Below are 27,811 nucleotides of genomic sequence, written 5' to 3'. Positions count from 1 at the left end.
GTGAAGAATGGAATACTTGGAATAGAAGATATCTGATTGATATATTTTAGGAAGCAGAATTATATTCCATATCAATTAGCGATTATCTTGTAACTGTGTAGTATATAAACACAGACATAGGGTTTACACTATAAGTGTTATCATTATCGAGAATATTATTTATTATAACCCTAGCAGCTCTCGTGATATTTTGTTCATCACTGAGAGATAACAGTTCCAGATTGTAACAGAGTTTATTGTTTCAATAAAGTTTGTTTTCTGTTACATAAGTTCTTGAAGTTTGATTTGGTTGTAATAAACACTGTATTCACCCCCTCTACAGTGAAAGTGTGACCTAACAAGTGGTATCAGAGCCTTCTGTTAACACACATACAGTTAAAGATCCAAACACAATCATGTCTGACACAGAAACTCCAACTAAGCCTACCAAAACTGAGGAATCATCAAAGACATCAACTCAGAGTCGATATGAGACTATCAGAGTTCCCATATTGAGACCATCTGAATATCCCATATGGAAGGTAAGGATGACCATGTTTCTGGAAGCAACATATCCAGAATACCTTGATAGAATCAAGGAAGGGCCTCACAAACCTACCAAGCTCGCTGTTGTAGTTGCAGGTGAAGCAGCAAAGACCGTACCAAAGGAAAAGAGTGATTACACTGCTGAAGATATAGCATCTATTGCTAAGGATGCCAAGGTACGACACTTATTGCATAGTGCCATTGATAATGTAATGTCAAACAGGGTAATCAACTGCAAGACTGCTAAGGAGATATGGGATGCACTGGAGACAAGGTGTCAAGGAACTGAAATAGTTAAGAAGAACATGAAGACAATACTCACTCAAGAGTATGAACACTTTGACTCTAGGACTAATGAGTCATTGACTGATGTATATGATAGATTTGTCAAACTCTTGAATGACTTGTCATTAGTAAATAAGGAGTATGATCTTGAAGATACAAACCTTAAATTCCTGTTAGCTCTTCCTGAATGTTGGGATTTGAAGGCAACAACAATAAGAGACAACTACAATCTTGATGAAACAACTCTTGATGAAATCTATGGAATGCTCAAGACTCATGAACTTGAGATGGAACAAAGAAGCAAGAGGAAAGGAGGAAAGTCAAGGACAGTTGCTCTCAAGGCTGAAGAGGAATCCCTCAAACCACCTTCCTCAAAGAAAGACAAGGGTAAAGCTCTTATCATAAAGTCTGATACTGAGTCATCAAGTTCTGAGAGTGATGATGACTCAGATTCTGAAAGCTTGCCTGAAACTGATGCTGATGAGGAGATGATGAAGCTGTGTGCTCTTATGGTGAAAGGAATCACAAAGATTGCATACAGGAAGTTCAGGAAGGGAAAGAAGTTTTCCAGAAAAGGCATAAGTTCTGATAAGAAGAATTTCAGAAGATCTGAAGGAAGAGGAGGAAAGTCTGACAGAGGAGATTACGCTAATGTTAAATGTTATAATTGTGGTGAGAAAGGCCACATATCTCCTGATTGCAAGAAGACCAAGAGTGACAAAGGCAAAGCTCTTGTCACAAAGCAGAAAAGCTGGACAGACACCTCAGACTCTGAAAGTGAGGAGAACTATGCATTGATGGCAAATGTTGATAAATCAAGTTCTGAGAGCAGTTCTGAAGCTGCTGAAACAAAGGTACCTCAGACTACTTATGCTTTTCATACTGATGATATTAATGAGTTGAGAAGATATCTTAAAACCATGTTTGTTAGTTATAGAGATCAAACTTTAACATGTGAAAGATTAACTTCTGAAAATCTTGCTTTTAGGAAAAGAAATGATTTCTTAGAAAAAGAGTTAGTCATGTTCCATCAAACTCAGCAGGATAGAGATGATGCTTTTTATGTTAGGGATGAAGTGCTAAAAATGAATGAATCTCTAAAAACTGAGTTAGAAAAGGAGAGAGAGATTATCAGAACTTGGACTAACTCTGGCAAAACAACTCAAAATTTGCTAAGCAGTGGAAACTGGAAAGAGGGCTTAGGCTATGGAGAAAATAAAAATGAAAAAGGAACTGTAGAAATTAAGCCTGTTGATAAGCAAAAGCCGAAGTTAAAACCTGTTAAGTTTGTAACTGAAAAATCTGAAAATGAGAAATCAGAAGTTAAAAAGGAATTAGCTTCTGACAAACTAAAACATAAGCTTAATGACAAAGAAGCAGCTTAAGCATAAGCTGAAAGATGTTAAGAATGCAAACAAGGTAAAATCACCTAGGAAAAACAGGAATGGAAAGGAAGGTGTGAATAAAAGCAATAACTATAAATCTGTTCCTGATGCTCCTAGGAAAGCGTGTCATAACTGTGGAAGTTCTAACCATCTGGCTTCTTTTTGCAGGAAAAATAAGAATATTAACTCCTTATCTTCAAAATCAGGAGTTAAGAGTCAGTCTGTTAGATACAAACCACAAAATCCTTGTTTTCATTGTGGTAGTTTATGGCATTCCATTTATACTTGTAAGGAATATCATAGTTTGTACTATGATTATTATCAAATAAAACCTTCTTTAAAGAAAGTTTCTGTTGTTCCTTCTAGTGTAAGTTCTGATTCAAAGTCTGGTAGTATAAGTTCTGATAAGAAAACTGTTAACATAAAATCTGATGCTAAATCCGCTGCAAATGTTAACAAACCTAAAAAGGCCAAAGGATCCAAGCAAGTCTGGGTCCTTAAAACTAATAATTAGTGGTCTTTTTGATTGCAGGGCAACAGGAAAAATATTTTAGTTCTGGACAGTGGATGTTCAGGACATATGACTGGAAATAAGGCCCTGCTATCAGACTTTATGGAGAAAGCTGGCCCAAGTGTTTCTTATGGAGATGGCAACATTGGAAAAACTTTGGGATATGGCAATATCAATCTTGGGAATGTCATCATTAAAGATGTAGCTCTGGTCTCAGGACTTAAACACAACTTACTGAGTATAAGTCAAATCTGTGACAGAGGTTATCATGTTGATTTCTTTGCAGAACATTGTGAAATAGTTAGTAAATCTAAAGGAAAAATTGTTCTGAAGGGATTCAGGCGTGGTAACATTTATGAAGCTAAGCTTTCAACAAGTTCTGATGGTTCTGCAATCTGTTTAGTAAGTAGAGCCTCAACTGAAGAAAGCTGGAATTGGCACAAGAAACTCTCTCATTTAAACTTCAACAAGATAAATGAACTGATCAAGAAAGATCTTGTGAGAGGACTGCCAAAATCAGTGTTTGTTCCTGATGGTCTTTGTGACTCATGTCAGAAGGCTAAACAAAGAAAATCTTCGTTCAAGAGCAAGACTGAATCATCAATTCTTGAGCCTTATTATCTGCTTCATGTTGATCTATTTGGTCCAGTGAATGTCATGTCTATTGCAAAGAAGAAATATGCGTTGGTCATAGTAGATGAGTTCACCAGATACACATGGGTGTATTTCTTGCACACAAAAAGTGAAACTGCATCTATCCTGATTGATCATGTCAAACATCTGGATAAATTGATCAAAGATTCTGTGAAAATTTTGAGGAGTGATAATGGCACTGAATTCAAGAATCTGATAATGGAAGAGTTCTGCAAAAATCATGGAATAAAGCAGGAATTTTCTGCTCCTGGAACTCCACAGAAAAATGGAGTTGCTGAAAGGAAGAATAGAACTCTCATTGAAGCTGCACGAACAATGCTTGAAGAAGCAAAGCTTCCAACCTATTTCTGGGCTGAAGCTGTGCAGACTGCTTGTTTTACTCAAAATGCAACACTCATTAACAAGCATGGAAAAACACCATATGAGATGGTGAAGAACAAGAAGCCAAATCTCAAATACTTTCATGTATTTGGATGTAAGTGTTTTGTTCTCAAGACTCATCCTGAACAGCTATCCAAGTTTGATCTAAAAGCTGATGAGGGAATCTTTGTTGGATATCCACTTTCTACAAAAGCCTTCAGAGTCTATAATTTGAGAACAAAAGTGGTCATGGAATCTATCAATGTCTCTTTTGATGACAAGAAGATCACTGGACTTGAAGATTGCATTGATCATGATCAGCTGAGATTTGAAAATGAAGATTCATATTCTGATACCTCAAGTCCTGACAGTCTAAGTCCTGATACTGTAAATTCTGATGGATTAAACTCTGATGTTATTGAAACTGTGGTGACTACGTCAAAGGAAGATGCACCAATGCAGGGGGAGCATACTCAAGATATTATCACATCTCAAGAAGTATCAGAACATACATCTGGCTCTTCAAATTCTGATTCGTCAAGTTCTGATAAGCCAAGTACTGAAAATCTAAATACTGAAGGATCCAACTCAGAGAGCATAGTTTCAGGGGGAGCATCAGAAAATGAAACCGAAGACAGCATGAATCATGGGGGAGCATCCAGTTCTAGAGAAAATCATCCATCTGCAAGGAAGTGGACAAAATCACATACACCTGATTTGATAATTGGAAATCCTGAGGCAGGTGTCAGAACTAGAACAGGTACTTCGAATGAATGTCTTTACAATTCTTTTCTCTCTCAGTCTGAGCCAAAGAAAGTGGAAGAAGCTCTTCAAGATGCTGATTGGGTGCAAGCAATGCAGGAAGAGTTGAATGAATTTGAAAGAAACAAAGTCTGGACCTTAGTGCCAAGACCCAAGAATAGATCGGTTGTTGGTACAAAGTGGGTATTCAGAAACAAAACTGACAGTGATGGCATAATTGTAAGGAACAAGGCAAGGCTGGTTGCAAAAGGATATTCTCAACAGGAGGGAATTGACTATGATGAAACATTTGCGCCAGTTGCTAGGTTAGAAGCCATAAGGATATTCATGGCTTATGCTGCTCACAAAAAGTTTACTGTCTTTCAAATGGATGTGAAAAGTGCTTTTCTCAATGGAGAATTGGAAGAGGAAGTATATGTTGAACAACCTCCAGGCTTTGTAGATTCCAAACATCCAGATTATGTCTACAGGCTTGATAAAGCACTTTATGGACTTAAGCAAGCTCCTAGAGCATGGTATGAGACTTTAGCTCAGTTTCTTCTGGAAAGTGGATTCAACAGAGGAACTATTGACAAAACACTGTTCTATCTCAACCATGGCAAGGACTTACTTTTGATTCAGATTTATGTTGATGATATTATTTTTGGGTCTCCAAATGACAAACTTTGCAAAAAGTTTGCCAACCTAATGCAGTCAAGATATCAGATGAGTATGATGGGAGAACTTAGTTATTTTCTGGGCCTTCAAGTCAAGCAGAGTGAAGAAGGAACTTTTATTTGTCAATCTAAGTACACCAGAAACTTGCTGAAGAAATTTGGAATGCAAGACTGTTCAAGTGCATCCACTCCCATGGCCACTGCAACAAAACTGGATAAGGATACTGGTAATTCAGTAGATATTACTGATTACAGAGGTATGATTGGCTCACTTCTCTATCTAACTGCTAGTAGACCAGATATCATGTTTGCTACCTGTCTTTGTGCAAGATTTCAAGCAGATCCAAGAGAACCTCACTTAACAGCTGTAAAAAGAATCTTTAAATATCTTAAAGGAACAGCTGATCTAGGATTATGGTATCCTAGAGAATCAGATTTTAAATTAATAGGTTACTCAGATGCAGATTTTGCAGGTTGCAAAATTGACAGGAAAAGCACAAGTGGAAGCTGCCAATTTCTTGGAGGCAGGTTGGTTTCTTGGTATAGCAAGAAACAAAAGTCAATTTCCACATCAACTGCAGAAGCAGAGTATATTGCTGCAGGAAGCTGCTGTGCACAGATTCTCTGGATGAAGAATCAGTTACTGGATTATGGGTTAACATATTTCAAAATCCCTATTTACTGTGATAATCAAAGTGCTATTGCTATGACAGGTAATCCAGTTCAACACTCTATGACAAAGCACATCAGTATCAGGTACCATTTCATCAGGGAACATGTGGATGAAGGTACAGTGGAATTGCATTTTGTTCCCACAGATCAACAAGTAGAAGATATCTTCACAAAACCACTGTGTGAAGCTACCTTTACAAAATTGGTAAATGAACTTGGAATGATTTCAGGTTCTTCCTCTAAATCTGCTTAAACTTGTTCTATGTTATCAGACTTTATGATCAGTATTTACAGAATTAATCTCTTTGTATATTCTGTGCATTAATTGATAAATGTCTTTAAGTACTGACTGTTGTCTGATATATGTTTCTAAACTCTGATAAGTGATATGTCTGTTTCAGTAACTATTCAATCCTATGAGGATAATTGTGCTAGATACTGACCTACTAGTCTTCAATAAACAAATGATCCCATGAAAGAAGTAATTATTTCTGTGGAAATCTTATGACACAAGCAAATTCTGATACTTGAGCTTAGTTTAGTTTACTTTATTCATCTTACTACTAAGTCCCAAATTAGAATAATGCTACTCATCTGTTTAAGTTCTGATTCTAGTAAAACTGCTGAATGTACTAAGTGCTGATAAACCTCACTTATCAAAAGAAAAAAAAATCAAAATATCAGGTACTCCTTTGAGATCTAGAGTAAAAATGTGAATGGGACGACCCAAGTGCATTGCTGGTATTAAGTAAATATGCATTAGAAAAGCAAAATATTTTCTTGGTGACTTTTCACACTCTATGATTACTGGAGAAATACTCTGATAATAGCATAAATTCTGATAAACAGTCGTGACTCACTTACACTGAGAAGCCACTGTAAAATAGAATTTCAAAAGATGCATAAAATTAGCATAAAAACAGTTGAGGTGGACTCATGCATGAACTCATTTATCAGTAAGTTTCAGGATAATGACAGCTCTTTAGCAAAATTTTAATTATGACTTATTTCTAAGATGTACTGAAGTGAATCAGACTTTACTCTTTATTATTTATTTAGCTTAATGCACACACACATCACTCCATATGAATGATGAAATTTCTGTGGTGGTCTATGTTATTTTAGATAAACAGTCATTGTGTCATTTTTGCACAAATTCTGAGGACAAGTTCTAGTTCCACGTTCTGATGATTAAGTTCTGACGTTCATAACTAAGAACTTGTATGAGTATTTACTAAGATAGATATTCCTTGTTCGAGTTAAGACATTATGTTCTGATGACTGTTAAGTTCTGGTATAGGTCTAAGTTCTGATTTTTCAGTCTAACCCTTTACTTGACTTATCTGTGAGTAAAATTTGGTAACAGTCTCAGATTAATTTCGAAATGTTGAAGTGGAAGATTAATAGTCTATGGTTAAAACATAATGGCACTCGTCCTTGAACAGTTCACTCTTGTTACATGTGCACATTCCTTTTCCAATGACTGTTATTCTTTTTCAAAGTCTAGGGAGACGAGGTAGAATTAATTCTACCTGTCAGCATTAAATATCTTCGCGTCTCCAGGCATTCTCTTGCCTATATACACAGCCACTTCACATTAGTCTTTCCATCACATTCTTCTCACACACTTATCCTCCTTCTTCTGTCAAAAACATAATGGTTCGATACAACATGTTTTTGAACACACAAACCTTCACAATGGAGCTCAGTTGTGCCGAGTGGCAGCAGGAGTGGCATATAACAGCCATTCCTGAGGAGATCTGGGACTCTGTCCCACAGGAGGTGCTGGCTCACCTTCTATTCTTCGAGATGGATTACCATCGCCATCTGGAGCGCCTGGAGGAGGACAGGCGGGAAGCTATCCGTCAGCAAGAGCGAATCATTCGACTCGCTATCTTGTTTGTCGAAGATAGGAAGAGGAAGATGACTTAATCTCGTCTTCTTCCTGTTCTTCTTCATCCTTAGCGTTGTCAGGCTTCTTAGCTAGGACTAAAGCTGTTAACGTTAGGATTAGAAGCTTAGGGAAAATCTTGTATTGATGTAATTTCTATTTCATATATGTATTGACTTGATATATTAATGAAAACTGTTTTTACTTCAAGATTTTGTCTCTGAGTTATTTTATCTTGTGTTGTTAAATCCTGCTTGATATTCTGATGACCATTTAAATTTTGTCTTTATTTAAGTTCTGATTCTTTGTCAGCACTTATTCCTCGAAATTATCTCGGTCATTTTTAACATGATTCATTTTCAGAATATTAATGTTGCAGTGAAAAATAATTCAATCAGTGCTAACGGTTTAAATTTTGAATTAAAACTGTGTCTCTTGATAAATGAAGCTGAGAAGGCAACTTCTCAGAAGGATTCTGCAATTGGGGGTTCTAGGATTCTCAAGAGGCTTAGACGTATGACGGTTCCTGAAACTCCCAAGGAATCCAAATCAACAAGGAAGTACAAGAAACAGAGGGCACAAAGGCCAGTTTCAGATGATGAGGAGGAAGCAGCTAAGGAAGGGGATCAGGAATCTCTGATCTCACAAGACAAGAAATTTGCTCCAGTCACTTCTTCTCCAACAACTCCATCTCAGGAACCTGTATCTGACAAGGCTAATTCACCTTCTATGTCTCTTGTTGATCCAGGCACAAGTGCTGAAATTGATATTCAGAACCTGGTTGTGCCTGAAATACTTTTCTTAGAAGCTCCAACAGCAAATAATCCTTCCACAACACTTGTTACTGATCCTGTTCAAACTCCTGAGTTATCACTAACACCTTCTCTGCATCAAGATGCTGATGATCAGATTTTAGGTGCGCATCAGGATATGGCTGTTGATCAGAACTTAGTATCAGATCAGCAATTAGAGGATGTTGAAGCCTCCATTGCTACTCACACAGTTGTCTTATCAGAAGATACTGATTCTCTAAGTTCTGATGCTGCAAATGTTGGAGATACTGGTGAGGCTGCTACAACTGTAGATGCTGATGAAGCAGGTCCTTCAGGACATACTCCTCCACTGACTCTTTCTAAGTCTGAACTGGTAAAGGAGTTTGTTATCAGGGATGCACCAGTACCTTGGAGTGAAACTCCTGCACGTCAGGAGTGGACTAAGGAATGGAACTCAGTTTCATGTGTTCCAAATGCTTTACATCTTGCTGAGCACTTGACTAAAGCTAATGAAATGTTACATTCTGATGATTTTAAAACCCAGCTTAGAGTCACTGCATTGAGTACTAAACATCTACAAGGTCTTCATTCCAACACTCATGCAGAGCTACACAAGATTCAGGAGAACTTTATCAAACAGGAACAAGTTTGGAAAATTGATAAGAAAAAGTTCTTCCAACCTACCATTGACAGGGTTGCTTATATTGAGAAAACTCAAGAGAAGCAACAAGCTCAGATTGATCAAATTCTGACAAATCAAGCTTCTCAGCAATCGCAACTTACTGAAATCCAGACCTCAGTGGAACTACTTATCTCTCTTTTATTACCTGCTGATGCCAAAATGGGGGAGAAGGTAATTAAGTCCAAATGCAAAACCAACAAGTCACTGCAAGGAAAGGATGATGGAAAAGATGACCAAGGAAACTCTGGAATGGGTAGTGGTCATAGTCAAGGTAGAAGGTTTACATCAAGACAAGCTAGTCACAGAACAAGTTCTGATACTGGGAAAAGAATAAGTTCTGCTGCTGGTAAAAGGATAAGTTCTGATGAACTTCTAGATCTTGATGAGGAAATGTCAAGACAGTTATTTCTTCAAGAAAATCCAGGGATGGACTTGGAAAGTTTAAAGGAAGAAGAAGCCAGACTTAAATCAGAGAAAGTCACATCTAAATCTGAAGCTTCTGGTAAAAAGTTACTTCCAAAACCTAAAGGCATTGTGATCAAAGAAAGGATACATACTGAAGAAACTTTGGCTAGATCACAACCACAGATAGATCCAAGATCCAAGGGTAAAGAAAAGGTTGGTGAACCTATCAAGCCTTATGTACCTCCTGAGGAAGAAGAAATTACTGATGGAAAAGATGATCTTGCTCTGACTTCAAGAAAAGTTCTTAAAACAACCTCTGACATGGCTCAAGTTGTTCAGAGTCAAGAAATTGTAAGTTCTGATATTCAGAAGAAGCAAGTAACCTCTGACAGTGCTCAAGTTAACTTGATATCAGAAAATAAATCTAAAACACTCCTACCAGGATTCACTAAAGCAAAACAGACTCAATCTTTGAAGACTACTCCAAGTGGTTTTGAAGCAAGAGTAGTTACTGGAAAGGAAGCTAGAGATAAAACTGGATTGGGAAGTGCTGATGAAAGAAGAGTACACAACACTACCGATGATCCAACTTCCTTGAGTGAACCAGGTATTGGAGCAACTCCTGAGAGATTGAATCAACTAGAATCTGTACAAATGGTTTACCATACCTACTTGAAAGAATACATCATGTTGTATTTCATGACAGATGGTAGGGTTTATCATATAAGACAAAATGCCATTCCTTTGAAGTATTTTGAAGAATTGGAGCATGTACTTTTCTTACTTCAAGTGGATGACAGAATAACAGAGACTGCTGCAAACTACTTAAAGGAACAGATTCAGAGACAGAAAAGGCTTTATTCTGTTAAGTCTGACAGCAGATATGTTCCAAAGTACAGAAATCACAATGGTGATATTGTTGATATGAAGCCTAATACTGCACAGATCAGAACATATCTTGGTATTAAGGGGCTTGAATTCAATCTAGAGTCTAACAAAGCTTATGTCATAAGACTAGATCGGGAGTTGAGAAAAGCAAAGATTAATGATCTCAGAGCTGCAATATTTCAAACTGGTGAAGATACTGCAGAGCTTAAAGATGTCAAACGGAGAATGGTTGATGAACTCAGATATGCTGAGAAATGTTTGTTGAAGAATTATCTCAGAACAACTCCTGACATCAGAGAGATCAGAAAATGATGAAGCCAAGTCAAAGATCTACAACTACTTAAATTCTGATGTGTATACAGACCAAAGTTGTTATCAGAAGTTGAATTGGTAAAAGCTTTAAGGACTATAAGTTGTAGTTATCTTGTCTATTTCTCATGCATTTGTACTTAATGTTTTTGACATCATCAAATATTTGTTAAACTTGTATATTTTGCTAATTTACAAGTTGGGGGAGATTGTTAGATATATTTGATAATGTCATGGCTAATATGTTTTATGTTTAGATTTCAGATCTTATTTGAACAGGACAAATCAGTACTTAACTGATCAGTACTGGAAGACAGAACTTAAGGGATATCAGTACTTATGTTATCAGGAGATAGATATCAGAACTTAAGTGCTGAAGGACGATCAGATAAGGACAGTAGCTGATTAAAGTTAAGAAGATCAAGATAAACATAAGAAGAGATATGCATGAAGAAGGAATTCCGTGAAAAATGGAATACTTGGAATAGAAGATATCTGATTGATATATTTTAGGAAGCAGAATTATATTCCATATCAATTAGCGATTATCTTGTAACTGTGTAGTATATAAACACAGACATAGGGTTTACACTATAAGTGTTATCATTATCGAGAATATTATTTATTATAACCCTAGCAGCTCTCGTGATATTTTGTTCATCACTGAGAGATAACAGTTCCAGATTGTAACAGAGTTTATTGTTTCAATAAAGTTTGTTTTCTGTTACATAAGTTCTTGAAGTTTGATTTGATTGTAATAAACACTGTATTCACCCCCTCTACAGTGAAAGTGTGACCTAACATCATTTTTGTATAAGTGCATAAATCACATAGTTAATTTAACCATTCTCTGTGGGAACGAACTAGAAATAATTCTATATTACTTGCGATCGTGTATACCTGCGTGAATTATTAGCGCGTGCTTAGCGACTAACAGGACTTTCAAGAAAATGTTTCCAAGGCAACTCATTCTCCTGTGGTCGCAAGTAAGCTCAAGGAAGAAGTTTCCCTTCTTGTCGCCAGTAAGAAATATATTCTAAGAAATAAATGTATCCCAGTGGTTGCAAGTCAGACTTGCACTAGGGTCGCAAGTTAGAAGATGAGTGCAATATATTCTAAGGCAACTACAAGAAATAAGGTCGAAAGTTACTATCCCACCTTGTGGTCGCAAGACAGAATTCTGTCTAAGGCAATCAATTGCCCTAAGGTCGCAAGTAACAAGAGGGAAACCTAATACCCTCTTGTCGCCAGTGATATTTTACAAGAAATTGATCAAGGCAATTTTGATTCCCTGTGGTCGCAGGAAAGAAGACATGCCCTACATTCACTCTAGTTGCCACTAACTGACTTTGCATTATATTCATTGATTTACAGAAGCAAATGAATTATATTGCGGGGACATAAATATGTCACCTGTCCAATTCTTTTGAAGTCTACAAAAGCAACATAGTGAATTTAAATTCACTTCGTTATCTTACTTAACAACTACATTGTATTTACGAGAGCTCTATTAAAGACCTCATTTTATTAAGCTTATAACCACAACGTTGTGCTATTGAATTTATCGTAGCTAATCATTTATTTGATTAGATTATAACAAACTCAAGATTTATATTAATAAAATGATATATTTCTCAAATTATTTCGTGTCTACTTTGATTTTGTTTATATAATGAAAAACTTAAAACGAATCGAAAAAATGGTAGGTATCATATTCAGCCACCCTTCTAGATAATTTGGGACTAATACCAAATAAATTAATTTTGACCCAACTTATAAAATCTTAGATATTTTATTCCTTTTAAAAATTCATAAAATTTAAATAAATGATATATTCATATGATTATTTAAATTTTGAGCTCTATTTAATTTTAATCAATAATTAAAACCTGACACATGAAATCGATTTAGTTTTATATTTTTCGGCTCAATTTTTACCGGTTTTGGTTCTTTTTCTCGTTCTTATAACATGTTTTCTCGTTCAATTAGTAAAAAAAAACATGTTTTCTCGTTCTTATAACATGTATATAAGGATGTATATATAAAAATGTTAGCACCAAATTCCCAGAGATTTAAAAGGGAGATCCTCCGCATTTGTCAAACCCCGTGAGGCCCACTTTCATATCACGCGTGCTCTCCCATCCAACGGCCAGACTTTTTTGCGCATTATCCGTAAAGTACCTCATCCAACGCCTCTCATTCTCCCTGTTTGACTCCATCTTGTTTCGGCACACCCACCAAAATTCATCAAACCATTCACCAATATTCTCTCTTTCATTTCAAGATCTACCTATATTTTCACTCAACTTTCAATCTTGAAGCTTTAAGTTTTGATCTTGTTCACAACCCTTTATTTTGGTAACATTTGATCCGCATTCTTTTCCCTTGAATTGTCTTGTTTTACTAATTTGTTTATGATTTTTTTTAATCTTTGCTATGCCCTTCTAATATTTCCACTAAAGTTTCAATCTTGGAGCTTAAAGTTTTGATCTTGCTTACAAATCCTTGATTTTGGTAACATTGTATCAACATTTTGCGTTGATTTGTCTTGTTTAACTAATCTTTTTATGATTCTTTAGATTTTTGCTCATGCTTTTTTAATATTATCACTAAAGTTTCAGTCTTGGAGCTTAAATTTTTGATCTTGCTCACTAACTCTTCGTTTTGGTAACATTTTATATACATTTTTGCTTTGATGTTCTTATTTAACTGCTTTTCTATATAATTTTTTAGTATTTTGCTCGTGTCTTTATAATTTTTTACATTTTAATATGTTTTTGTTGGTTATCTTGCTTATCTAAATCTTTACTTTAGTGTTAATTATTGTTTATATAGTTTATAGATGTGTAGTTGTTAGTGAAGTGGGAAACTTTTTGTTTACAATTTGTTGATTTGAATTCTTGCTTCATTTTTGTGTTAAGATTTTCATGGGTGGTTGTGAAATTTTGTTTTACGTGTAAATGTATAATGTGGATGTACTTGTTACATTTGTTAATGAATTTTTTTGTGGGTATTTCAGTAGTTGGACCGGGTTTATATAACTGATTATTTGCACTGGTGGAGAAATCAACATGCCTTGGATATCTTGTGTTCGCTTGGTGGTGTTCTTTCGTGTTATACTGTAATTGATTATTTCGGTGAGAAATATCTCTTTCATCATCTTTCTGATTGTACCGTATTTTTTTGATGTCACAAAATTCTAGTGATAGTGTCTGTGTATGTTTTTAACTGTAGGTTGTATTTCTTTTGTAGGCTGACGATTTAAGACAAATTATAAATTTTGGTTGGGGATCGATAATGTACATTGGGATCACCTTGAGGAGATACAAATCAGTGAAAGAAGTTGGGAAAATTAAAATGAGTGTTGCGGTTGTTGCTTACTATCAACGCATGCAAATTTGTCAGGTAACCTTGTTTGTGTTCTTTATAATTTGTATTACAAGATTCCCAATTCTTCTACTACATCATTAGTTGTTTTCATGTTAATGCCATATTATCAAAAATGTCTACATCTTTATTAATTCTATGATGCTCTTGAAATTGTATTCCATTTTTGTGAAATGTGGAAAGGTTCTGAGTACTCCAAAAAGCATGTAAAGTTTGCAAATGCTGTTGAAGTATAACTAAAGTATTTTTCTAATTTGGCTAAAAGTTACTACACCCCCCCTGGTTGTCCCCTCGATATCTCACAATATATTTAATTTTTGGGCACATATTGTTACTGGTATGACTCTTCAAGTAATCACTATAAAATCCAAATCAGTTTTTTTTTTATTTTTTATATTATAGAGTGCTCTGCTGGTTGATTATTATTATGTTATTATACCCTTTGAATTACATTTCCTCTTTGATAGTTTAAGAAGAAATAAACAGGAATTATGGAAATTTTAGTTCAGATTGTTAAGTTTCTAGTCATTTGTAATTTTCTATCTTTTTTTTCTTAACACTTTTCTCTTTTGACAACGTCCAGGTTAATGCTGGTTTGATACTATAAAGTAAAATGATAATTTTTTAATACTATAAAGAAGAATGATAAATTTTTTAAGTTCGTTCCTTATGTCGTTGGTAGATGGTATCTACTATTGCTGGTATGACTTGTTAAATGGTCACGATAAAAATCCAAATTGGGTGTCTTATTTATAAATTTATATAAATAATATCTTTTGAGGACTGAGGGCTGGTTAACTGGATCTGATGATATTGCTTTTGCTGATTTAGTTGTATTTTATGCAACTTCCAGAGAGGGATCAAAAGCCCATTAAATATGTACTATTTTACAGCCTTCTTATATTTTTATTGTCAAGCTTTGCTTGATTAGCAAGGAGCTACCTGCTCATTGTAGTTGATATTGACTTGCTATTGCAATATAATATGGTGTAAATTCTTATGCCATATTGTGTTAGTTATGGTATGGTATAATGATCCAAGTCCATCACCCGCCAAATAGAGGAATTGAGTAGTGACCTCAAATTGGATAGTATTAGTATATGACTAATGAAAGTACAATTATTTTAAAGAGTCTGGGAAGTATTTAATTCTGAAATAAGTTCTTACCGACTATTTATGATTTATCTAAATATTGTTTGATATCACACTAATAACTAATGAAAATATTTCGTCTAATCTTTCTTTTAGTTGTAATATGGCACAAATGATCAAGTTTTTAGGTATCCATATACAAATACAAAAATACATTCTTGTGATTTTTGGTTTTGTCTAATGATCAATTTATTATAATTCTTAGTGTATTTTATATTGACTATTATCTCTATTACAATATGTTTGTTTATGGAGCCTCATGTGGAGAGCTTAGAGCTACTAGCTTGTCTCTTTTGATAGGGCTCCAAACATGTACTGCCTTGCTATCACAGTAGTAGCTTTTGGAAGTATTTTTTTGTTAGTAGTGATGTAGCACAAATAATCAAGATTTGGGTCCTAAATTTATAAATACAAGAATCTCTTCTCGCGGTCTTTGTTTGATATAGCTACTAAATCTGCTTTGTGTTGATCATTTTTAGCAAGGAATTCAAATAAAGATTTCTCTATCAAGTATCTTTTGATGCTATATGTTTTTTTTAATTTTTGGTGGATCTTCACGTGATGAGTAGAGAGCTACTCGGTTGTCTCTTTTGATAGCGCTTTAAAATGTTTGGTGCTTTGCTATTACATTAATAGCTTTGTAAATCTAATTTTTTTTTAGTTGTGATATGGCACAAATGATTAAGTTTTACTTTTAGGTACATATAAAATAATGCAAGAATCAATTCTTCTAATTTAGCAATAAAGAAAAAAGAATATATTCTGTTAGTTTAACAATAAAAAAATAATATTTTTTTTTCTTTTTTTTTATATTTTTTGTTCAATAAAGGTAGTGGAGGATGGAGTAGTGACTATTGAGTTTGATGAATAACTATTGAATGTTTTTTCTTTAACAAGTTGTGGATAAAAAACCAATGCCCTGATAGAGTTTGTATGTTATTTTAAATGGTGTCTCTATTGACTATTCTAATTGCTGTATGTGTTGTTTATAGAGTCTTTTTTGAAGAGCCGAGATGTCTCTTTTAATAGTGTTCCAAACTTATGTTGCTTTGATATTACAACAATAACTGCTGGAAATCTTTCATCCAATTTTTATTTTAATTTATGATTTTGGCACAATGTTTAAGTTTAGGACTCTGTTCATTTGTAACAAGATTTCATTCTTGTGGTATTTCTAATTCGTATTATTTATGCAATCAATGCGAAAGATGATTGATCAGTTTAAAATATAACTAGTGAAATTGCACACTTTGTAATTTAATAGTGGATTCTGGAGACTTGTCGGTTGTAACAGTGAAAGATAACTTTTAAATTGAAGATTATCAGTACACCAAGGTTGTCTTCTATGGGGACCTAGTCATGGTAAACTTAAAATTGGTGATGTGGCTTGATTGCTGCCTGTCTTAATTATTATATCCGTGTCCGTGCATGTGTGTTCCCATAAAGTTGGTTGATTATCTGGTCATGATTTTTTTTCTCCAGTCATAGAGTTGGTAGATCATATACATTTTATGTACCACTGCTAATGATTTTGTTCCCTTATAATTTACAGGCTGAATATTTCCGTCAATTGCTAAAACCTGTGACGTAGGATAGTGTTATTCCTTTCTTTCTCATCAGTTCGCGTACAAGGCACTATAAGTTGTGGGTTGTTGATTGGTTAAGCATCTAGGTTGGGTTGGACAGATCACCTGTACTATAATGAAAATCTTGAGTGTGCTATTGTAATCTCTTGTAGTCTTAGGAACTTCCATCCAGTTAAATTCTGATATTTTTCTTTAGAAGGCACAAAATTGTATTTTAGTAAAACGCGAATCAGTTGAAGTAGTAATGCATAGGGAACAGCCGTGTACCCCTCAAAAGCCAAAAGTCTACCACACAGACCAGTTGGGTCGTGGTTTCATGTGTAGGGCTCCTGTCGCACCCTTCTTTGGTGGAACATATTCCCCACCAAGTCAAAATCACTTGATGCCTTTCCACGGTGTCAAGTTTCAACCTTCTGAAGCATGCCCAAGAAATTTCATTATATGTGACCAGACTGATAACCGAAGCCAGATCATGTTCCACCCGACAATTCACAGCAAAGTGTGTTATCCTGGCCTAGATTTCTGTTTCCCTTCCTTTAAAGAAGATAGTGCTAAAGTGCATAAAAATGTTGATGGAAGAGAAGCTTCTCCATTGAAAGAAAATTCTGATGATATTGATGCATTGTTGAACTATGACGAGGAAGAGGAGGAAGAATCTGATGATGAGGTAGTCAGCACTGCACGGACTTCTGGAAATGATTCAAGTGATTCTTTTGATTCTTGTTCTTCGCATGGTTCAAGAACCAGGAAGAGCAGGTCACCTACTTTTTCACATGAGCCATACGGAAATGACAGTAACTGCTGCGGCAGAAAGAGGCAGAAAATGAAGAAGACAGTTAAGGCATTAAAAAGGATTGTGCCTGGGGGAAACCAAATGAATACAGTCGCTGTCCTTGATGAAGCTGTGAGGTATCTCAAGTCCCTTAAAGTAGAAGTTGAGACACTTGGTGCTGGAAACATAAAACCTAATTAAGACTCTACTTTACTGAATAATATAGTTTTAAAAGATCCATTGGTCCCTGACAAAAAAAAGATCCATTGGTCTTTCTCCCTGTGAATGGGTATAGATGGTCAAGGTGTATGTTGCAAGTTGTTCTGCTTATTGCTATATTGCCAATGAAACAATGATGCTCCTATGTTGTCATCTGCAACTCAGAGTAAGAGTCTATCTGTATTATGCAAACTTCTATAGTTGCATATGGCTATGTTTCAATTTTTCTTCGAGTCTTCTATTGGCCTTGTCTGGAACTCAATAAACTTGTAACCTATATTTGAATTTAAATCTGCATTTGGAATTTTTGAGTTGGTAACATTATACACTGCAGTTGATTGGTAATATTAAGCTTTAATCTATATTTTAATATCTCTTTGAATCTTTTATTGGCATATTCTAGGATGCAGTAAAATTATCAGGAACTTTTTGATATAAGATTGTCATCAATTAAATGTCACTGATCGGTGACATGTACTGCTATCTAGCTGTGGTGCTGTAACTTGTCTCAATTGCTCGCTTGTCACTGGTGCTCAAATGCGTGATTTGTTGTTTTCTATCAGTTGCTTGCATCCTCATGTATATGTAACTGTCGTATAACTTCTTACATAGTTCCTCATATCCTCAGTGTAAGAGTCGATCTGTATTATGCAAACTTCTATAGTTGCATATGGCTATAATCTTCTATTCGCCTAGTCTGAAACTCAATAAAATTGTAACCTATGTTTGAATCTTGAATTTCCTGCCTTACAAATTTTCCGGATTGGTATTATTTTGCAGACAACAGATGATTTGTATTATTTAAGCTTTATTCTATATTTTAACCTCTCTTTGAATCTTTTATCGGTGTGTTCTAGAATGCAGTAAAATTATAAGAACTTACCTTTAGATTCGTAGTATTGGTATTGTTATAGTAGCCATATGCTTCCCCATTTTTATTGTTATAAAACTAAAGAGTTAATTGCATTTTGTAACCCCCACCTTTCATTTAAAATCAAAACAGTATACTTACTTTGTAAAATACAGTTTGCAATCCTTAACTTTCAATATCAAATACAACATGCATCCCTTGCGCTTATAAAATTGAAATTAAGATGTTAATATTAATAATTAAAATTTCAAATTAGTTAAAATATTTGTTTTAATGCATTTTTTACATGAAAAAATTATAGTTATTTTCTATCAGTAATACTCTAAATTAATCATAATGTTAAATACTTAAAATATATTTATTAAGCAAGATATATGTTTATATATATAATCATAAAGTTTCTAAATATATCTAACTTTTAAAATTTTAAAAATTATACCGAGTAATAAAATAATTGACATTAATATAATTTTTATAATTTGAAATTCTAAATTTTAGTTTAATTTAAAAAAAATTAAAATTATTATTTAAATATTTTGTTGAATTTCAATTTTACCCTCCACAATATAAATATTTTTAACAAAATGATTAAAGGGATGCATATTATATTATATTATATTTGATGTCTAAAGTTAGGGGTTGCAAACTGTATTTTTGAAAGTAAATATATAGTTTTGTTATTTAATGAAAGGTTGGGATTGTAAAGTGCAATTAACTCAAAATTAAATGATAGTGCGGTGTTTCCTTTGTTGTCACGACTTTTTGACTTTAGATTGTCATCAAGTTACAGGTACTGATCGTGTCAGATATTGCTCTTTCTCTGTGGGGCTGCAACCCCTATATTCTTAGTTGTTTTAACGTACTACAAGAAAAATGTTAACAAGCAACGGGTTGGGACTAATGTATAAAATGTTAAAAACAGATGTTTTTGCAGGTGCAGTAAAAGGTCTCTGTGAAATTAAAACATTGGTTCTTGAAATGGAAGTTTGTGTACCTTCTCTTGTAGTGCCAGCTGATTAGTGATAACTGGTCAGATATGTGAACCTCACTTACATGTAGAGCCGGTCAAACGAGCGGTTTGGCTCGGCATGAACATAACTCGGATCGCTGAAAATTCGCCTGACTCGCCTCGTCACATGCCGGTTGAATATTCGGCACTAACCGGGTATCCACACGAGCCGAACACGAATTGTAAAATGTGAAATCGGAACCGGCCCGGAACCGGCCCAGAACCGCTCGCCAAAACCGCATCTGAATAATTATTTATAAAACGGTTATTCGGCCCGCCAATTCGCGGTTATTCAGCCCGCCTAATCGCCGTAACTAGTGATTATTATACCACTGGATAATACACACACTTCTATCTATCTGTTACTTGTGTATGTATCCAAATCTTTATTCCTCCTCCTTGAACACGCACTAAAACACATAGCAGTAGTATTTGGAAGTTTTCTCCGTTAGATGATTATGTTTTTTTGGTGGTGGTGTCCTTTGAGATGAATGAAGAGAAATAAAGCCGTAAAATCCAATTATGTTTTTTTTTGTGTTGAGAAAATAAAATTCAAAGCTGTAACTAATTTGAAAAACTAACTTTGTTTTTAAAAAAACAAATTTGTTTTGATTATTTTATTAAATGAAAATACGAGTAAAAGGTAGGTTTGAACAAATTATGTTTAATTATTTGCAATGTCTGTTTGTACAAAGTAAAAAAAGAAAACAAAAAACAAAAAAAAAAGAAAACAAAAGGTGGGAGGATTGGATCAATCCGTTCACTTTTGTGTGAAATTAAGGAAGCCCGCGGTTATTCACGGTTATTCGTTTATTCGTTTATTTGTTTTATTCGTTCGACCGCTCTGAACCGCCAGACTCGCCGGAACCGTTAAAATCGCCCAATTCGCAGGCCGTTCACGGTTTAATATATTGTCAAATCGGCACGGCACGGCACAACTCGTGCAGCTTTACGGGCCGTTCACGAGTTCACTGGCTGTTGAACCGGACCGCCGGAAATTCGGCCCGGCACGGTCGGTCCGACCGTTTGGCCGGCCCGACCGTTTGGCCGGCTCTACTTACATGCATACCTTGCTATTTTTACATGCATAACTATACTACTAATGTAAGAATAACACTTGTTTTTTGCTAAAATAAATTAATACCACAACATTCGAAATGTTGTAACTACGATGTATCACGATGTATCTTTCCTTAAATATCATTGCAAATTGCAGAATTCATCAACACACTTAAAAAGCAAGCCTAACTTCTTTACTAGAATTATTATTGTACTCAGTTACATAAGGCATAACTTATAGAGATTCTAAGATAGATACTAGTGGATCTTCAGAGAGTCTGCTTGAATGGGAATGTACAGGTACCATAACCTGCAAGGTACAGAAACAGTTGGAAAAATATTTGTCAAGTTTACAGAAACAGACAATGTTTCCAATTTAAAACTCACAAAACCGAAAAGATAGATGGCCGGCTGTAACATAAGATACAACAATGAAGGAAGACTCTGATGAGTAGACGACAGTATCAAGTATATGCAACAGAAAACAACTTAATTCCATAATTTGAAGAAATTTGTTAGAAAATATATAGGTTGATAAACTAAAACACCAATGAGGGTCCAGGACAACCTAATAGTAAACGCATCATTCTGTTGAAAAGCTGGTTGTAAAGTGATATTTTGGGGATAGCCTATGCGAAAGCCACATCTCCAGTGTTAAAATTAACTCATGTTTAATTCATGTTTGGATGAACTAGACTATAAATTTTATAAAAATAGCAGGTTACTTACTTGGATCAGTGACTGCTACAACAGCAGTACCATTGAAGTCACAATTCCAAGTATGCCTTCCCTGATCTTGGTAATACAAATTCATGGCTACTGATGCATGGTTAACCATAGTTGGAGGTAGAAAGCAAGGGCCACCTTCCTGGGTGCTGCTGCAATCAACAACCCCGCAGGCGTAATTTAAGTTCGCTGTCAGTAAATCATCTGGCGTCGATGGTTTGGCAATGCACCAAGCTCCCTACAACACCATGCTAACATTAGTCTCCACATACACCAAAAGAAGTTGTATCAGTTCCATTTTCCAAATAAAAGTCTAAAAAGTCAAAAAAATATTAAGCTAGAATTTGTATCCAAATGTACCTGCCCAGGCGCCTGTCCATCAACAAGCTTCAATGTTCCACCTGAAAGGTATTTACATAAATAAAACCAGTTCACTAGAAGAAAGTGATTCTTAGATATTTGAATGAAAACTGAAGGTACATGAGAATAGATCTGTGGTACTGTTTTGTTTTCAATAAATGAGGTTGGAATGCATGAAAAAGTAACGATACGAGGGAAAAACAAATAGTACGGAGTTTTTCCCCACAATCAAAGCTACGTGACTTTTTCCACCAATGCCGATTTTTTTGTTACATAGAGAATAAAATTGCAGAAATGATAAATTTTGGACGAGTAAAATGTTTACAAGATAAAGTTTTAGAATTGTACCCGAAATGAAGCACAAAAGCAAAAAAGTGCATGGAAGAGAAGAACCAAAGTTTGCCATCGGTTGGAATTTCTTCAGAGATTTTTAAAATTATTAAATCTTTATTATCGGAGGAGAATTGATGTTGCTTCTTGGTTGATGAAGAATTATTTATATAACCGGTCTAACAGACTTGAACTACAAGTAGGTAAAATCAATCTTTCATGTTCACATTATTGTATTCTTACTTTGTATTACATGTTTGTAACTACTTGCCACTTTTTTTGTGTTGCTTGTTGGGACAGAATATTGGTTTCTAACATATACTCTATTTATATTTATCGAAGAAAAGTGTATCTTCAGAACTTGTCCCAACTAGTAAAAACAAACATGTTCACCGGCATTGCCTATTCAATTTACTACATATTTTTTAATACTCGACACATATTTTAATATGAATATAAAATATACTTTTATAATTTATTTCTAATTTTTTTATTAAACTCTTAACACTAGATTTTTATATAAAAGAAAAAAAATCAAGAAGAGTTATATAACTATTATTTAGAGAAGCATTAAAAAGTTTGTAGAACTCCCCGTCCCCGATGGGAAGAACGGAGCAGCATTTAGCACCACACTTATTTTGAATATTTTATTGGCATTTAGCACCACACTTATTTTGAATATTTTATTGGACTGGGTTTTTGTTACTTCTATGATTTAAGTTAACTATTTTATTTTGAAAATAATTGAAAAACTAGCATAATTACTCGTGAGAGGGCACAAGTCATTTTCTAGAGTTTTTGTATGCATCATGTTTTTGAAACAACTCCAACACTATTCTTATATAGATTTTTAAGTCAAATTTTGAAAAATTGGAGATAAAATTTCTCTCCCAACAAGCTCCCCGTCCCTCTCAATAATATTACAGCCTGTTTGGATAGCCACATTTCATTTAAAATACTGTATTTGACTCAAATTTATTGTTTGGATAGGTGAGGGATTTAGATTTGGATTTGGCCCAAATTCTACCCATTTAAAAATAAAGCCCATATGAGTGAATTTCAAATAACAATTTTAGGTATGTCATTCCAAATGAAAAACAGCCCAAATATTGGATCGGACGACTCAACAGTCACTCAACGGTCTCTCTCGATCGATTGAATCTCTCTCTCTCTCAACCTCTTATCTCTCTCTTCACACATAATCCATCAACGAACATGAGGTATGGTACAGCCGTTTGTGAATCTATACATATAACAACAAATTGATTCAATATACATACATACAAATATTTATTGATTTCAATTTTTTCTTACACGCAAAAGAATTGATCAGATCTATATATTTTTATTTGGAAAATAATTGATTTTATTGGTTCTTTTTGCAGTTCAAAAGAGAAATCAGCTCAAGGGTTAGTATATTACACATTTTCCTCTTTATATTCACTCTTTATTTGTGCGTGTTATTGCTGCCTTTTTACTGTTGAAATAGTTAGTTTTAATTGAGTACCTCTTTGCTTGTTAGCGTAGCTCGATTAATTTGATAATTGTTTATTTTTTCTAACTGCAAACACAGAAAATTTCATGTCTCTAACGTTTTACAAAAACGTCCAAGGGGTAATGTTGATAATGATGAGGATATGGAATTTATTATGTTGGTCGTAGGTTTTATTCAAGTCGTAGTGGCAGCATCTTATGGCCAAAATTATAGGTTAAAGGAGTTAACATGGAATGCTTATGATCGTTCTCAAATTAGAGCTACTTGGATGAACACCTTAAAAATTGACAGGAGATGCCGTGATGAATTGCGTCTTGATATACCTCGATTTGAGAAGTTGTGTCACCTTTTAGAAACTAGGGGAGGGTTAGTAACTACAAAACATGTCACTGTAAAAGAAGTTGTGGCTTTATTTCTTCACATCCTTGCCCATGATTTGAAAAATAGAACCATACAAGCTCTTTTTGCACGTTCTGGAGAGACAGTGAGTCGACAATTTCATATAGTACTTGGATCATTACTCAAGCTCGGGAAGGATTACATAAAGAAAGTAGACCATTCCACTAGTTATGTTGATGATAATCAGTGGAAGTGGTTTGAGGTAATCTAAAAGTCAATTTCTATTCATGTAGGTAAAATTTAAGGTGTCCATTATTAAATAAGAACTATATTTAGGGTGCTGTTGGAGCTCTTGATGGGACACATATCAAAATGACTGTCCCTGTCGAGGACCGGCCACGCTATCGAGATAGAAAAGGAGATATTAGCACTAATGTTCTAGCTACTTGTGATCCAGATTTATGTTTCACGTATGTTTTGCCTGGGTGGGAAGGGTCGGCATCAGATCCTCGTGTACTCCGCGATGCACTTCGTAGACCAAATGGTCTAAAAGTGCCTAAAAGTAAGAATTTGTTCATGCTTTGAATTTGGTTAGACACTTTTAGAAAATGTAATATTTAAAATGCTTTAATTATGTGATGCAGATAAGTATTTTCTTGCGAATTTGGGTTTTTCTAATAGTGAAGGATTCCTAACTCCTTACAAACATACTCGATATCATTTGAATTTATGGCATGGAAACACTCCCATAAATTACAAAGAACTTTTTAACTTGAGGCACTCTTCCGCTCGTAATTGCATTGAAAGGGCTTTTGGGTTGTTGAAGAAGCGTTGGGCTATATTGAGGGATGCTAGCTTTTATCCCAAAAAAATTCAAATCAGAATTATCAATGCTTGTTTTATTCTTCATAACTTTTTTAGGGAAGAAAAAATGGAAGAAAGAAACTTTATGCAAGAAGTAGAAAGAGACTTGTTAAGATCGGAAAACATTGATGAAGAAGACGAGGAAAATGACTACATTTCAACTGCACGATCAACAAATGAATGGAACGAGTTTAGGGATGATCTAGCCAAGAAAATGTTTGAAGAATATGTAGCACGAAGGACTTGAGCTATATAAAACTTAGTTTATCTATCTATTCTGCTTTCTTTCTGGACTATAAATAACTTGTTTGTTTAATTTTGTATGAACTTGTGTAGTTTTTAATGGAAGGATTTATATTAAGTTCTAAAGTTGGATTTTGTCAACATATTTAAATTTAAATATTATATCATGTGTGCTACTCTTAGAATTTCTAGCAGTGTAGTATTTTTTTATTTTCACCATTCTCTTTGTCCAATCCACCATCAGTTGCAACACGGACTAGTAATCAAGATTTTGCAGGTGCCGAAGACAAGGAAAACGACCAATGCTTCAGCCGACTGTTCAGCCAACTACTCAGCAGCCAACTGTACCAATCGTTCAGAAAAGGGATTATTTAACATGGAGTACTGATATGGATAACCTGCTGATTTCGACATTGTATGATCAGATTAATGCAGGAAACAAAGGTGACGGAGATTTTAAAGCTCAAGCTCACCAGGCCGTGGTTGATAAATTGCGGGTTGAAATGGGTATATTTGCCACTGTGGATAATGTGAGGAACCGAATCAAGGTTTGGAAGAAACACTATGCTATGATTATTGAGATTCGAACTTATACCAAGTTTAAATGGGATGAAGAAAAGAAGATGTTGGTGATACCGATAGAAGATCTTGCAGAATGGAAAGCTTATTGTGAGGTATTGTATATCATTATTTTAGTTAGTATATCTGATTTTACTCATTTAGATAATTAGATAATTATTACAGAATGATCATTAAGGTCAAATGTGAAAAATGGAAAGAAAGTGTTAATGTATCTAAGCAGGATTTTGAAACTCTAAGAATGCTTAGATTTAATTATAACTCTAAGAGAGTGCCAGGGGATTGTGCCTGAAGGATGTTTTTTCTCTCGTCTGCCTAATATATAGTTTGAGTTGATATTTGCAGAACCAGTTGAGTCAGTTCTATTTAATTTTCTGCTAGATGTCGAGAAACCTTGCATGTACCTTGACGCAACAGTTGTTTTCTCCTTCTTTATTACAATTTTCTGCGGTGAACTCTCTTCTTTTGCTTCAGCCAACTAGCATATTTTTGAGCTGTTAAAGCCTTCTCTGTCAGTTTGAATAAATTTTGAAATTCTAGATATGTCACCACCTGTCACCTAAGAGTGGAGGTGTAGATATGATTACTGATTTTTTAATAAAGAAGGTAAGTAATACAACATAATGATATATGCTTCACTCTCTGTATAGCCTTTAAAAGTTGTTGCATCTCTTTTGTTATATTAGCTATTCTGATACACAGTGATAATATGATATTACTCTTTTTGAAGTTGACATATATAAATTAGAAATGCATGTATAATTATTAGCAAAAAATGATCGAAGAAGAAATACATTTCCAATTTTTTAATGACTATAATAAGACTTAAAAAAAAGATTACTCAGGTGAGAAATGGTGGTCTAATTAAATTCTTGTTAGAGCATCCTTGTCCCTTTACACTATCAAAATCGAATTTAAATTGTAGATTTATATGTAGTTTAGTACTCACTCTTTGGTTGCAGAATTTTTTTTGGCAATTACTCATTCAGCTACTCATAATATTTTCCTGCAACTATTAAAGTGACTATGTATACCTGAAGAACATGGTAATTGACACTAATGGCTCATGTGCTTATATATGATATGTACATTAGGTTTAACAGAAATGCTACTTTCATCATTTAGAGGCAGAGTAGTCATGTTTGTAGATTCCAGTAGTTAGAAAACTAAACTACTGATGTATGTATTTACTATACACCAGCATGATTGCAAACACAAATAGCTATCAGATTCATGTTTAAGATTAATAAACAATTCTTTGCTGATTTTTTTATGTGTTGTGATTTGCTTGTACAGGGAGTTCCACACGCATCTGCCTATCAGAACAAGCGTATTCAGAATTGGGATGACATCTGTACTTTATTTGCCGCCGATAGAGCTAACGGTGATGGTGCAGAGCAGTATGAAGAGTCGGCTGCCGCGATGGAGCTAGAAAATGAAGTTGCTAGCACTGCTGAAACGGGTTCTGGTGAATTAAATAAAAGGCAAAAGAGGGACCGTCTAGCTGATGCCGTTACTAGTTTTGCAGAATCATTCAAGGAATACGTGAGTAAATCAAAAGAACCACCGCGACCCACCTGCAAAGAAATATATGAGGTCGTATCAACTGTTGATAAAATCACTGATAATGATGTTATGAGGGCTGTCAAGAGGTTTCTGAATGGACAAGTTGACGAGTTCGAGATGCTGAAAAGTTTACCGGATGATAAAAAATTGGGATGGATCTTGTTGCTTATTAATGATTAGTTTGTTTAAACATAGATTGTGTTAAAAAAATTCTGTAGATGATTGTTTATTGATGGATTTTAAATATCTAATTTGAAATGAAATTCTAGTTTTTGCCAAACAGGATTATGAATTTGAAATTCAGGATTTGAAATTCTTATAATTACCAAACAAGTTATTTGAATTTAAAATTTCGGAATTCAATTCTAGCAATTGAATTTCAATATTTTAAATGAAATTCGCGTTTCCAAACGCAATCTTAGGAGTTTCAAATGCTTGCTCAGAGTGCTCAACTATTATTATATTATATTTTTCTTACCCGTCTATCCACCATAAA

General features: G+C 34.6%; 3 protein-coding genes across 4 annotated transcripts; 2 read left to right on the top strand and 1 right to left on the bottom strand.

The window, feature by feature from the left end:
• Positions 1-12,945: 12,945 nt before the first annotated feature.
• LOC141671420 (transcription factor bHLH144) lies at positions 12,946-18,246 on the top strand. The gene is made up of 4 exons (XM_074477666.1): positions 12,946-13,116; positions 13,778-13,895; positions 14,011-14,163; positions 16,850-18,246. The coding sequence occupies exon 4, from the start codon at positions 17,128-17,130 to the stop codon at positions 17,854-17,856; it is 729 nt and encodes a 242-aa protein (XP_074333767.1). The 5' UTR covers positions 12,946-13,116; positions 13,778-13,895; positions 14,011-14,163; positions 16,850-17,127; the 3' UTR covers positions 17,857-18,246.
• A 2,726-nt stretch (positions 18,247-20,972) lies between these two features.
• LOC141671077 (glucan endo-1,3-beta-D-glucosidase-like) lies at positions 20,973-22,349 on the bottom strand. Its single transcript, XM_074477169.1, has 4 exons — positions 22,248-22,349; positions 21,900-21,940; positions 21,543-21,777; positions 20,973-21,123 (listed from the first exon to the last, which is right to left on the bottom strand). Exons 1-4 carry the CDS (start codon positions 22,303-22,305, stop codon positions 21,083-21,085), a joined length of 375 nt encoding a protein of 124 aa, XP_074333270.1. The 5' UTR covers positions 22,306-22,349; the 3' UTR covers positions 20,973-21,082.
• Positions 22,350-23,319: 970 nt separating this feature from the next.
• Positions 23,320-27,530, top strand: LOC141672823 (uncharacterized). Of its 2 annotated transcripts, XM_074479507.1 has the most exons (5): positions 23,320-23,449; positions 23,615-23,638; positions 24,357-24,625; positions 25,448-25,844; positions 27,046-27,530. In XM_074479507.1, the coding sequence occupies exons 4-5, from the start codon at positions 25,473-25,475 to the stop codon at positions 27,493-27,495; spliced, it is 822 nt and encodes a 273-aa protein (XP_074335608.1). In that variant the 5' UTR covers positions 23,320-23,449; positions 23,615-23,638; positions 24,357-24,625; positions 25,448-25,472; the 3' UTR covers positions 27,496-27,530. The 2 variants fall into 2 exon arrangements, with proteins under 2 accessions (XP_074335608.1, XP_074335607.1); XM_074479506.1 differs by lacking the exon at positions 24,357-24,625.
• The last annotated feature ends 281 nt before the right edge of the window (positions 27,531-27,811 follow it).

Source organism: Apium graveolens, chromosome 7 (genome assembly GCF_009905375.1).
Source record: "Apium graveolens cultivar Ventura chromosome 7, ASM990537v1, whole genome shotgun sequence".
Classification (NCBI taxonomy): Eukaryota; Viridiplantae; Streptophyta; class Magnoliopsida; order Apiales; family Apiaceae; genus Apium; species Apium graveolens.
This window is presented reverse-complemented; position numbering and strand designations above follow the sequence as displayed.